We start from the raw sequence: 14,039 nt of genomic DNA on the forward strand, positions 1-14,039 counted from the left end.
CTGGGCCCGGCCGGCCGCGCTCCTTTTTTTCCTTCCTCCGCCCTGGCGGAGGGATGTGGCTCCCCCTCCTTCCCTCCCCCCGCCCCGGAGAGATTGCCAAACGTTTGGGCTGGGATCATCTGAAGGTTGTGTTTTGTTTTCCTTCCTTCCAGGGCTTTTGCCAGCGCTGCCACTCGCCATCGCGCCGGAGACACAGCTCGGCGGGCGAGGAGGCCAGGCCGACCCTGGGCTTTTCTCTTTAAAGCCCTTGAGAAGAAAGCTCCAGCGGGTGAGGGGAGTTCGGCCTCCTGCTCCTGGCTGATCAGGATCCTTGGTTTTTTGGTTAATGTAAGTTCAAGCCAAGAAGGTGGACGGCGTGGGCAGCAAAGTCGAAGCTGTGTGGACATGAGGGGTTTGCGGATGTGGATGTGGATGTGTCTGACGGAGGCTTATGTCACCTAAATGGAGGGGCAGAGCATGTCTGTGCACCCCAGGAATATCATTTGGCACCAAGGAACTGAGTCCCCAAGATTCACTGGCATTTTTAGATCTTGAAAATTACATCTTAGACTATATATTTTTACTGCATGGTTAAATCAACTCAGTCCTTTCCCACAGCTCGGGACCAGGTTTTAAGCCATAAAGAGAGTGTGTGCAGTGTCCTCCTCTGCCAGGAGCTGTTTAAGTACCTGAGCGATTATCTGCCTGTTCTCAAGGGCTGAGTTGTGCAGTCCTGCAGGAAACAGCCATGGCGCTGAAAGCCCGAGCACTTTACAACTTCCAGAGTGAAAACAAAGAGGAGATCAGCATCCAAGAGAACGAGGAGTTGGTGATCTTCAGTGAAAACTCCCTGGACGGGTGGCTGCAGGGCAAGAACAGCAGAGGGGAGACTGGCCTCTTTCCTGCCTCTTACGTGGAGATCCTGCGGTCCAGGTCGAGCTCCAGTTATACGGACTATTCAAACAGCCCAGCTGGCTCTCCTGGACATGACTCCTCCTTCTGTGTGCATCCTCCCAACACCAGCATCTCCAACCAGGGCAGCTTTGAGGATGACGACGACGATGATTGGGATGACTGGGACGATGGCTGCACGGTGGTGGAGGAACCCAGAAGTGGCCCTGGCACCAACGGGCATCCCTCCCCTCACCTGCAGTACCCTGCGGTGTACCCCAGCCAGAACGCTGGCTATCGACCCAAGCCTGCCCTAGAGAGACAGGACAGCATAAGCTCCTCCAAGAGGGGCAGCGTGGTAGGGCGGAACCTCAACCGCTTCTCTTGTTTCGTCCGCTCGGGGGTGGAGGCCTTTATCCTGGGGGATGTGCCCCTTATGTCCAAGATTGCTGAGGCTTATTATATTGAGATGGGGTCCAAAGGCCCCCAATGGAGGGCCAATCCACACCCTTTCATCTGCTCTGTGGAGGACCCAACCAAGCAGACCAAATTCAAGGGCATCAAGAGCTACATCTCCTATAAGCTGACTCCCAGCAACATCACCTCCCCAGTCTACCGGCGGTACAAGCACTTTGACTGGCTGTACAACCGCCTGCTGCACAAGTTCACAGTGATCTCGGTGCCCCACTTGCCAGAGAAGCAGGCCACTGGTCGCTTTGAGGAGGACTTCATTGAGAAGCGCAAGCGGAGGCTGATCTTGTGGATGGACCACATGACCAGCCACCCCGTCCTCTCCCAGTATGAGGGCTTCCAGCACTTCCTCACCTGCCGTGATGACAAGCAATGGAAGCTGGGGAAGCGGCGGGCGGAGAAGGATGAGATGGTCGGGGCCAGCTTCCTTCTGACTCTTCAGATTCCCACGGAGCACCAGGACCTGCAGGATGTGGAGGACCGTGTGGACTCGTTCAAGGCCTTCAGCAAGAAAATGGATGACAGTGTTCTGCAGCTGACCAATGTGGCCTCCGAGCTGGTCCGCAAGCATTTGGGAGGCTTCAGGAAGGAGTTCCAGAAGCTGGGCAACGCTTTCCAAGCCATCAGCCACTCCTTCCAGATGGACCCACCCTACAGCTCGGATGCCCTCAACAATGCCATCTCCCACACAGGCAAGACATACGAGACTGTAGGGGAGATGTTTGCTGAGCAGCCCAAGAATGACCTTTTCCTCATGCTGGACACTCTCTCCTTATACCAGGGGCTACTTTCCAACTTTCCGGACATTATTCACCTCCAGAAAGGTAAGCCATGCTGAGATGCGGCTTTCTCAAAGGTTGCTGTGTAATAATGTAGCAAAACTTGTCAGTGCCTTGGGTAGCTGCTTGGTTGGACAACACTTGAGTTGTTTGGAGGTGGCCTTCTCCTAAAGTTGGAGCAGATTTGTTTTCTGGCCTTGTAGAGCAGGAGGTGGGAGTCAGGGGTGGATTCTGAAGACAGAAGTTTGTGGGTTGATGGAAGGGCTGCTGTAGAGGATCTTCAGTTCTTAGCCCTTCTGGGGTGCTGTGCCTTTTAAAGTGCTATGCACACATCAGTCCATTCTCCCAGCTTCCCTGTGGCACCAGTATGTGTCATTGCTCTAATTTTATAGCTGGAGAGCCTGAGACCCTAGAAGTTATGGCCCAAGGCTTCAAAGTCAAGGTTTGTTCAGGCCTAATGACCCATCAGGCTGGCATAGGTAAGACACACCAGTCTCTATAGCCAGTGGTCCAAGGGAATCGTATAGTTAGCAGCACTTTTGACTACCTCTTAGCTTAAATGACCAGGGGTGTATTCACAACTGAGTTGACTAGAGGCAGCCTTCAGCCTGAGTCCAGAGTGAGTCTTTGAATTCATGCGCCTGGAACCACATCAGGACACCTTAGCCATTTTGCTGCCCTGCCCAGGCCAAGGTTTCCAAAGGGACCCCTCATTTTAGGTGTCTTAAGTCTTTGGGTTCTAGCTCCTGCTTTTCAGAGGTGCTGAGTCTCCCAGGTCCCTGCTGACTTGTATGAGATTAGGTTGAAAACAAGGCCCAAGCAGTCTCAAATGGGACCCACAGAATTAGAGGCCACTTTAGGGAATTTGGGCCTCAGTGATTTCCCCAGGATTGCATGCTAAATTAGCAGCAGAACTTGGGTGCTGCTATCCCCAGCCTTGTGTTTGGCCTCTTGGACTGCACAGCCACTGAAGAGGCTGGCTGGAATCTCTCGGGCCAGGAAGAAGGCCAAAATCCTCCTTGCCAGTCAGCCAGAAGTGTGCCTGCCTAGTGCCCTTGCTACAGTTTCTGCCATACCACATTACAGCCTGACATTTATCCCACTGTGGAGTGAGGAATCCAATGTGGGCCTAATTTCCTTCCCTCCCACCCAAACTGAGAAGGGGAAGCCCACTGCATTTTGGGAGCTATGTGATCGGTGTTTTGCTCAGAAACGTAGCTCTGCCAGGGACTTTCTTGAGTGAGCACTGATAGGAATTACCATATAACCCTGACCAGGCATAACTGCCTTCCAGAAGATAATGAGACATCAGTTAATTATGCTCCTCCTCATGGTTCAAGGACAAGCATGAAATCCAGTGGTAGGCAAAACCTGTTTTCCCTGCCTGTGCAGAGTTGAAGGAAGATGGGACACTATATACTTGGCTTGGTTTCTGAGGCAGGATCTCAGGACTCCTTTCCCTCTGCTCCAATGCATGCATGGCCTGAGGCATGAAAGGTACCTTGGGTAGACAGGGACAGTCATTGTCACCCTCTGAAGGAAGCCAGCTCATATTTACTTTGCTCTCAGCATGGCTTGGATGTGGCCACATGTCTTCCAGGAAGGCCTTGGTGCTTTGCCTACCTCTCCTTGGAGAGCACCACAGCCCTCTTCAGAGAGCCAGAGCCTTTAGAGTCCATTCTGGAAAGTCAGTCATTGCCTATCAGTGCAGAGCCCAGATGGCCTTTTGGGCCAGGGAGCTGAAGACACCTTGTTTCATCACAGCTGGGGAATGAAACACCAATCAGAGCACCATGGTTTACTAATGAGGTGCTCATGGCAGCAGCAGAGCATGGGGCTTGCTGGAGCAGCAGGGTCCCGAGTGGACCTTGTACTCACCAAATACAGTGAGAGAGTGAGCTGCATCTGGGAACCTGCTACTTGTGAATGGGTTTGCCCAGCAGTGGAAAGGTGAGTCTTGGAGAAAAGCCATCTCTTAATCACAGATTCCAGGGTATTTGCCCCAGGCTCCTTCCTCTGGTCATGTTCGCCTAATGAACACGAAACATTTGAATGTTTTGAGGAGGGGAGGTGGCAGAGGAAGCTCCTGTGGTGTAGAGAAGGAGAGCCAGGATGGCCAGGTTTGAGGTGCTACAGACATGCTTCCCTTGCCAAGGTGAAAACGGCTGTTTTCCCCAAGTAATATGCACCCAAGAGACTCTGTCTTTCTGTGGGGTTGTTCTCCCTCCTCCCCAGCCTGCTATTGACCTCCCAGGGGAGGAGGTAGGCAAGAGAATCCAGTTCTGATTTCTCTCCAGGGCAAATATTTTGTGACGGAAAGGTGTAGGCAACAGGCATGCAGTCAGGTGGTGTCCTCCCATACCACTGCGGGGAGGAAGTCAGGTGTGACGCACACAGACAGGCTGTGGCGTGTGGGTGGGTCTGGTTTAACTTGTCTCACTACCTTACCAGAAGGGTCTCGGTCACGCCTGGCCTGCAAGCAAACAGGAAAATAGACTTGTTTTTTCGGGGGAGCATCCTACTGAACTCCAAGGGCCATCTTCACATGGAGAAGTGGCTGCTTTGTGAGTAGCTCTTACTGCAGTGAAGGTCCTAGCTACTACTCTTTGGGTCAGGATGGTGGCATTTCCCCCTTGGGGGTGGTGCTGGCACCATACAGAAGATCTAGGTAATGGCATTTATTTAGAAACAATCCTGCTCAAGTCCCACCCTGGTGTCACTCAGCTGCCTCTGCTGCCATTGCTTTAGAGTGGAATTTAGCCCTGGAGAGTTCCTGTAGTTTTTTCCATTCTTTTTTTTTTTATACCACTAAGGAAATCCGTACGAATATGGGGCCAGAACCTGCCCAGAGTGAGACTGCTCGGGTGTAGCTGGGGGGCGGGTTTTGGCTTAGAACGCCTTGTTTCCTAAGAGCTCCTCTGTTTCTGCTACAACTTACCAACTGGGAGCCATAATACTCTGGTTGGGACAGCTGAGGGACTTCTACGTTCCCCTCTGTGTTGTCACACAGAGGGTGATAACCTCATAGCTGGAGTGCTCAGCGGGGGTGAAGAGAAGCTGTCTGTGAGAAGAAATCCTGTGTTCATGCCAGTGGTCCCAGTGCTAAAGAACGAGGGCAGAGGAATGCAGGAAAACCGCCAAGCTGAATTCTTTGTGAACAGAATTAAGGGGAAAAAAAAAAGAAAAATGTTTTGTATGAGTATTAGCCATGCTCTAAAGCCTTGTCTCCACCAGAGAGGCTTTATCCTGGTGGAACCCAAGCTAGGCAGTTTCCAGCAAACTCAACTGTAAATACTAACTTAGCCACACCACAGACACTCCTTCCTGGGCACGGTTCACTAGAGGGCTGACTGCGACCTTCAGACCTGTTCCTGTCTCTGTCATTTTCTTTTGAGCCTTGTGGTGATCCCTAGCCAAGAATAAATATTTGCAGAGGGCCAGCATTTGCACTGACAGTCATGTTAGGTCCTACTGAGGTGGGAGTTTAACATGAGTTGGTTAAGCTGGTGAAAAAGGCTGAGTGGCTGCACTTATTATCATCTTAAGGAGGGTGATTTGGATATTGTTTAAATCAGTTAAGAGCACATTTGACCTAAGTTGAAATAAGTCCCTCTTAAATAGAAGCAGAAGGGTTTGCCCTGTGGTGTCCACTTGTTTCATGTAATCAGCTTGAAAACGGATGTGACTTTGCGCTCTCAGTTACTCTGGCACACAGCTTTGGAAAAGGACTCAATTCACACCGGCAAATTGGAGGTCATTTAACTTGAGCTACAATGTGGCCTCTGAGCTGGACAAAGCTTACAATTCCTAGGAGCCAGAAAGGAAAAAGCTTTGTCTTTTAGTACAAGTCTTCAAGGCTAAAGTGAAATTGGAAGATTTGTATCTGCACAAGAAGGACCTGATTTTATTCCACCTGTTTAGGCACCAAAGTGGACTTAGATGCCTAAGTGCAATTCTATTCCAACTTATTAATATATCTACTTGTGTGGCACACTGTCACCTTAGTCTTAAGAATAAGTCACAAAAAAGCAAGAAGGAGGAAGGTGACTGAGGTACCCTTTGCATTATTCATACAGGGTGGAATACAATCATGCTTAGGCATGTAAGTCTACCTATGTACCTAATAGGTGGAATAAGTTCTGGCCTGAAGGGTTTAGTTAGTCTGCAAGCTCCTTGGGACGGGGGTTGCCAGTTGGTTACATGTGCATACAGTACTCAGTGCCATGAGGCTCTCCAGGCACTAGTGTCATTTAAATAATGAATAATTTGGCCCCTTGTGAAGGCCCTCTGAACTTGGACATTAAGCACTCATCATTGGCCTTTAAAATGAGACCTGCTTGAATTATTGCCAATAATGGCTTCATCATCCTGGTTTGCATCTTGTGTATTTACCCCAATGCAAAGTGACAGTTGTGATGTAATAACACTTTGCACCTACCTCGTGCAAGGTGTAAGGCATTGGAGGCGGGGGGAGTCCCAGGTGTGAGAATGTGGCTGGTTAGTCTCCTACCCCTGGATTTCTCCAAATCTGTCTGTTAATGGGGATGCTTCCATAGCCCTGTGCAAAGGCTTGGCTTGTTTCCCTTTGACCGTTCACAGTGTAGAATGGGTGAGCTAAGTGGCAGGGTGCTGATTCTGCCTCCCTGAGCAGAAGGACTAGTGTTTTGTAAAGAGATGGGCAGCAAATATCTCTCAGTGAAGGATCATGGGGTGTTCATGCATGCTCCTTTGCCGTATTCTCCCAACTCTGATTAAAATAGAGGATTCAGTAGTAAATCACACTGAGTCTGTGTTGTTGAGGAAGCCAAAAAAGTTGATGAGCCACAAGTGGCTCATTAGGCTAGGGTGGTTAATAAGCCATGGATTCTATAGCGAGCGGCATGCAAAGGAGTGATGTGGTTGGCGTCATGTCTTTCTGTCCCTGACTCCCCAGTTCCCAGTGACTAGGTACCTTTTTGCAAATAAGTGGCCTTTGTCAGGAGTCTGGAGAATTTCACTACGTCTAGATCAAATAAGCCTTGCTGTGGGGGGCGGACAAAAAATTGCTTATGGGGATCTAAAGCTGTGGTTACTCTGTAGTTGAGAGGAGTGAATGCGGCGTAGTTCCACATACCTAGAGCTTTTGCTTCAATAGCCTGGGTAACAGTGCTGTGAAGGCACAGTGACACAGGCCTTATTATGGCCTGGATGAGGAGCAGGGGGATCCTGAGTGCATATGAGAGTGGTTAAGGTCTGGTCCACTGTGTCTTCCTTGCTTTTTTACCTCACCTAGCTTGATGAAAACTACCTTGAGCATGCCCACCCCTGCCGCAATCACCTTGGGTGGCAGCATAGCTATAGCCTCAGTATGAAAGTGTTTGGTGTTGTTTTACATTGTATGTCTCTTAGCTGTTACCTGAGGAAGAGGGCACCTGTCACACATTGATATAGTCCTAGATATAGAATCAACCGATTCAGTTTTCAGGCCCAACTTCCTTCTGGTACTTGTGGTCTGGGTCTTTGTCTGGAGGCTGCGGACTTGGATCTGGTCTAGGGTAGCTTAGTGAGGTGATTTTGGCTGTAGTTAGATGCTATCCCTCTAGAATGGGTGGAGAGGCACAAATGAATCTTCAGCTGACTTCCCCTCTCAGTCTTGTTTGGGCTCAATCTACATAGGCCTGTCTCTCCTGCAAACACAGCTGTATTTTGTTATTGAGCTAGTTAACCTGAAATAGCTACAATAGTGTAAACTCCTAGGGAAATAAAGCACAGCTAGTTTTTTTGTCTTGAAGCACAGAATTGAGGTCAACATAATCCATTTTCCCTTGCAGTCTACCTTAACTAACTCCACTGTGGTGAAATCTTCAATCCCTTGCCTCCATTAGGAGTTTGCATCAAAGTAGGTGCCTCTGTGTACAAAACTATCCTTTTACTGCAGTAAAAACATACGTTTCATTTGTCCACCCATCACCAAAGTGTCTACATGCCTTTACCTGATCAAGTAAGGATCCCCATGGGAGTATGAGAGGAAAGCTGACAAATTCACCCTGAGTGGAGTTCAGGCTTTCAGCAGACTTAGGTAGATGACAGTGGCACACTGTTTCTGGTTAGGTTTTCTTCATAACCAGAGACCTTAGAAAATCTCAGGGTAGATTTTCAGTGGATGCGATCCAGATCTACCATGGGCAGATTTGAAAACTTCAGCCTTCAGCTTTCTTTGAAGTGAAATATTAAATTTTGGAGCAAATTGGCTGGATCCTGTGGCAAGTTCTGACACTGGGGACTACACAGGGTCTCAGCAGAGAGGAAGAGCAAGCATGACATCGAGGGAGAATATGGGTCATGCTAGTTTTCATGAAAGAACGGTAATAGATTTGTCAGCAGTTCTGGACCTGTCTTCGCCACAAAATATAAATGATCTTTGATATCCTTCAGTCTTCCCCACACAAAACCCAGCCCTCCGAGGAAGCAGTGGTGATGCCCCTTTCCTTGTCCTTAACCAGTAGGTCAGTGGGTGGGGTAGAGGATGTGCCCAGGATGTGGGAGACACGGGTTCAGTTCCCTTCTCCGCCTACAGGGAGCTCAGCTTGCTCCCGTGACCACTTGCCTGACTGCCCTAACCGCTGTGTGCCGGCTCTGCCGGGGCAGGGCGTTCTCAGAATCTTCTCCCAATTTGGTCCGCTTGTCTGGAAACATTCGCTATTTCTTGGGAGTGATAGAGACTGAGACTCTCTAGCCTAGTGGTTGGGGAGCTCATCTTTGCAGGAGTAGATCTGGGTTTCAGCTCTTGCTCCAGTGAATATTGAAGGATTCTATATCGAGTCTTCACTGGAGCGGGGGCTGGGGCTCGGGGCTTTCTCTTCCATGCAGCTGTCCTCACCACAAAGCTACACAATCATGTTTAGTGTCTCCATCTCTTTCTCTGTGGCTTCATCTGTGTTTAAGTATTATATGTCAGGACAGTGACAGCTTCAACAGGGGGGATGGCACGTGCTCCTCCCACTCCACAGTTGCCTCTAGCCTGGTGGTCAGGGCACTCTGGGGCAGTGGGCAATGTCCGTTCAGAGCCCTTCAGGCGGAGGAGGGAATTGGACCTGGGTTTCTCATGCCTTGTGTGGAGGCTGGGACCACTGCAGTCCTGGACAAAAGGGGTGGCTGTGAGAAACAGTTTGGGCTGGGACCTCACTCAAGTGTTTGAGATTCTGAAACAGGTGCCTTCCTGCAGCCCAATGTAAGGTAGGTGTTTGACACCCCTGTCAGCCCTCCCAGTTGGGCAACTTAGGTTCCTAATGGCAGTTGCAGGAGCCAGGCATTATACACACAGATCGGGGCAGGCAAAATACGGCCTGTGGGCTGGATTCGGCCTGCCAGGCCATTCTATCCAGCCTGCAGAGCCCCTAAAAAATTTAGTAAATTAATATTTATTTGCATGTCCCTGTCAAAGCTGGCTGGAGTCAGGGGCAGTAGGACCCAGAGGGAGCCCTCAGGCTTGCAGGCTTGAGCAGCCCAGCCCTGCCCTGCCCACCCCCAGCCAGTTCCCTGCTTTCCTGCCCCCACCCTGCTCCAGCACCTTGTGACTGGCTCCTGGCTGCATCCCTGGACCGCGGAGCATGGGGCCATGCTGGTAGGGGTGTGTATGTGTGCATGCGTGCATCGGCAGACGCAGAGGAAGAGTATGTGCATGTCTGCAGGCACGGGGCAGAGAGAGAGAGAGAGAGAGAGAGTGTGTGTGTGTGTGTGTGTGTGTGTGTTCCCAGGCACAGGGGCATTGTCTGTCTGTCTGTCTGTCTGTCTGTCTGCAGGCACAGGGGCAGTGTATATATGTGTGTGTGTGTGTGTGTTCATAGGGTGAGTCCCACACGTGTAGCCCTCCATACACATGCACCTACGCCTCCCCTCGCACTGCCATACGCAAACCCCAGACACCCTCCTGCTATGCACACCCACACCCCACACACCCACAGCCCCCACAAACCTATACCCACCCCCCACAATATACAAGAATAAGACTTCATTTTAGCTATTGTACAGTCACCTCTGCATACACTACACAAACGCATGTAAATCAGGACAAAAATATTTTTTGAAATCAACTTAATGAATGTTGTAGATGATCACTTTTTAGAATATAATTTGGTATTTTTCTGGTTCTGAGATTGCAAAACCCCATGCTGAAAGGAGTACTGGGGGCAAGGGGAGAGACTTCTGGTGGCAAAGGTCAGGGCTTAGTGGGGGTGGTAGTCCTGGTCACAAGATGGTGAACAGGGGGCAGGGCATCTGTCAAGGGGTGGGACTACCCATGTGGCCTTTGACAGCTTGCCAAAACTTGGTAAGCAGCCCTCCGCCTGAGATAATTGCCCACCCTGACATAGATGCTCTGCAAGCTTCCTTCATTTAGCTTTGCTCAAGCACCTGAATCCTGACTTTCCAAACCTCCTCTGGACCCTGCAAGGCTCTGATGACACACCTAAGTCCTGACAGGCAAGAGTTGTGCTGTTCACAAAGCGTCAGCTCCTAGAGTTACTTGACTCTGTGGGAAACTCAAGTTTTCATTTAAAAATAAACACAAAGTGTTAGCTTTCCTGGGTGTGGAGTAGCTGAAAACACACCCCTAAAGGCAAATGAAAAGAAGCTCCAAATTTATCGTTTTTATACCAAAGAGTTCCTGCTATTTCGGTCATGGACACTGCTCTGTCAACACACCTCTTTTTGAACTAAACTGTCTCTCCTGATCTGTTTTTGGCCTCTCCACATCACAGACTCTTTGTTGTAAGAGCTGGCTTTTGATTTTGAGATAATTGCTATGTGGATACACCACAGGTGTACACAAGTGAGGCGTGTCTAACATAAGACAAGTTGCTGCCTTGAGGAACCTCATCACAAGAGCTGAGTGTATTTATGGTAATGACTGAAGTGTGATAAAGGCAAAGCAGGAACAACATGACGGACCTCAAAGCACACAAAGCTTGAGTCTCCTCCCACTTACACTACCAGAAGTTAGCAGGAGTTCCTCTGAAGTCAGTGGAGGAAAGCTGCTATAAAATCAGGGGAAGAAAACCTTTATGAGAAAGTTGCACGGATTTAACTTAAACTGGTTCTTAGTTCTTAGTTCTTAAACTTGCTTCTTCAACCACCAATTAGGTTAAACTGATTTTAACTCCATATGGCCTCTCTTATTTTGGTTTAGTGGTGCTCAACTTTCAGCCTGCAAAACTGTGTTATCCAGCCCACAGGTCTCCCTGGGGGTCTGGAAATCTGGCAGCAGGGAAGCAGTGGTATACTGTTCTCCTGTTGCTGAATTTCCAGACCTGTAGGGAGCCCCACACACTGGATGATGTGGATCTGCATGCTAGATCACACTGGCACATGGGACTAGAAGATTGAGCACCACTGGTTTAGCTTGTGATAGTTAAGAATTAGTTTAGGCAAGTCCTGAGAGGCCTGCATAGTGGTGAGACCTACAAGAAGCACAGTTAAGTCACTTATTTAGGTATATGACCTGACCTATGTTTGTACTCAAGAGTCACAGATAGTGGAAGAGTTTGGGGCTGCTGTGACCATGCTCATATTGGCCAAGTATAGCCAGTCAGAAAGCCCAAGGCTGAATTGATTCAATATTTGCAGGTTCATCTAAGCTGCAAGGATTGAACCAATAAGCAAATGAACAGACATTCACTTTTCATTCAGGAAATGCAACCCATGCTTGCAGTGGCTCAGGCCAGAAGATAGAGGGCACTAGAGCACGTCTCTCTGGCACATAGCCAGCATGGGCTGTGTGTTTGCTTCCTCTTCCTGCTGCTCCCAAGGTCTCTGGGGGTCCACAATCACAGTAGCAGGACTCTGCAGAGTTATACATCACTTCCTCTTCCTGCTTCTAGGTGCCTTAGGATTTGTAGTCCCCAGCTGCAACCAGCACTAAGTAAGTAGGGCAAGGCAGCTCTGTACTCAGGGGAAGGAAAGTTTAACCCCCTTCCTGGCCCTAGATCCCAGCAGGGATTTGGCCAAGGCGGGACGGGCAGTGAGTCAGCCCTCATTGCTCCAGCTAGAGAGCGGAGGGGCAGGGCCAGCCTTGGTCTCTGGAGCAGACAGCATAGCCCAGCCCAGGGCTGCAAAATGCTGGGATGCTGGAGGACTATGATTTAACTTAAACCAGGAAGGGGTCTGGGTCTGGGATAGAAGTTTCATAAACTGGTTTGACTTAAATTAGGTAAGTTGTCTTATCATTCAGTCAGGTTTATCCAGCCATTTAAACTTGTTTATGTGCACTGAACTTCTGTTTTGTTACAGGTTTAAACCAATTTCTGATCACTTAAAGCATAGGCTCAGGGGTGATCTGATGGCCACCTATAAGTTTATCAGGGGTGACCACCAGGATCTGGGGAAACGTTTGTTCACCAGAGCGCCCCAAGGGATGACTAGGTCGAACGGTCACAAACTCCTGCAAGACCATTTCAGGCTGGACATAAGGAAGAATTTCTTTACTGTCCGAGCCCCCAAGGTCTGGAACAGTCTGCCAGCGGAGGTGGTTCAAGCACCTACATTGAACACCTTCAAGAGTAAATTGGATGCTTATCTTGCTGGGATCCTATGACCCCAGCTGACTTCCTGCCCTTTGGGCAGGGGGCTGGACTCGATGATCTCCCGAGGTCCCTTCCAGCCCTGATGTCTATGAAATCTATGAAACCAGTTTACATGCAACTTCCGTCCCTAGCCATTGTAGCTAGAAGACTGGACTGTCCCACAGAAAAGATGATGAAGTAGACAGGGCATAGGAATCATTATGTGAGGTCCCATGGACTCTGTGGTGCAGAAGGCCAGACTTGGTGATTGTAATGGTCCCTTTCTGGCCTGAGAGTTTATGAACATAAACTGGGCTCTCTTCTACCCACCTGTCATCCAGGTGGAAAATAGAAGTCCTGTGTCATTTTGCACAAAGATGAAGAAGCAGCTTAAAGAACTTGGCTTATGGCCCTCTGCCCCTACAATAAATTAGGTACTAATACCTTTCTTCTCTTCCAGCCCCCCTGTTCCCAATGGAAGGGCCTGGAGCTGTGTATAAGCCTTTGCAAAATGCACCTCATATCTACATGATCATTGCATGGCTAGAACTCAGTTATGTTTTGTCCAGTGCCTTGAGATACCTCTGACGTGATATAAAACTATATTCTTCTCTTTACATCTTCTGTTGCATCTACTAGCAGATCTGATGTCCTGGATTGTTGGGATTTTCCTTAGTCTATGATCTATGCATATAATTGGGCCTTATATAGTTTCTCTCAGTAGTTTTCCAAATATATTAAGTAGGACCATAAAAATTCTTACCTCTTCTTTATAAATAGGGACAGTATGTCAGGTGAGGTGAAGTGACTTGCCCAAGTGACTCAGCAAACTATTAGCAAAACTGGAGATACAACACAAATCTCCAGATAATCCGTCTGCTTACATATCTGCTGGTTCTAAGGCCTCTATATGCTCTGACATCATTTAACATTAGTTGTTAAACCCAGCTGTGGACAGGCTGGTTTTAGCACATGTTGATTTAGCCATGTGGTAGGGGCCAACTATTATTCTCTGATGAATATCTAGCTTCTAATCCTCAAAAGCTGGAACAAACAGTGCTAGAATATTGTTACTTTTTAACTGCATACAGATCCCTAGATGGCCCCATTCCTTGTTCTGTTGGGGGAGCTTAAGAAAAAGACCATTCAATGTTCACTCCTAGATTAACCCTCTCACAGGCCTGTGTACTAGCACTGGGATCTCTTGATAGGACATTTGGATGAACTTGTGCTTTCCCTGAATTTTGGCATGTTCAGAGGAACAACACTCAGTCCACTCCCATCTGAGACCGAGTGACTCCCACAGTGGCAGGCTAAGGGTTGATGCAATTTGTACAGCTGCTTGTTTTCACTCAGATGCCTGGGGAGACTGGAAAGGACT

The 14,039-nt window shown here is 49.0% G+C and overlaps 1 protein-coding gene across 9 annotated transcripts in view; it reads left to right on the forward strand.

Annotated features, from left to right (window-relative positions):
• The window catches only part of SNX33 (sorting nexin 33), a 64,976-nt gene that overhangs the window by 505 nt on the left and 50,432 nt on the right, over positions 1-14,039 (forward strand). For all 9 annotated transcript variants that reach the window (XR_016439444.1, XR_016439447.1, XR_016439448.1 and 6 more), the window contains exon 2: positions 153-2,165. Coding sequence is in view for 1 of the 9 variants with exons in the window: in XM_090029918.1 (XP_089886044.1) it covers positions 728-2,165 (1,438 nt within the window). In the remaining 8 variants the exon portion in view is untranslated. The remainder of the gene's footprint in view (positions 1-152; positions 2,166-14,039) is intronic.

Source organism: Crocodylus siamensis, chromosome 15 (genome assembly GCF_052110815.1).
Source record: "Crocodylus siamensis isolate JL-2025a chromosome 15, ASM5211081v1, whole genome shotgun sequence".
Taxonomy (NCBI): domain Eukaryota; kingdom Metazoa; phylum Chordata; order Crocodylia; family Crocodylidae; genus Crocodylus; species Crocodylus siamensis.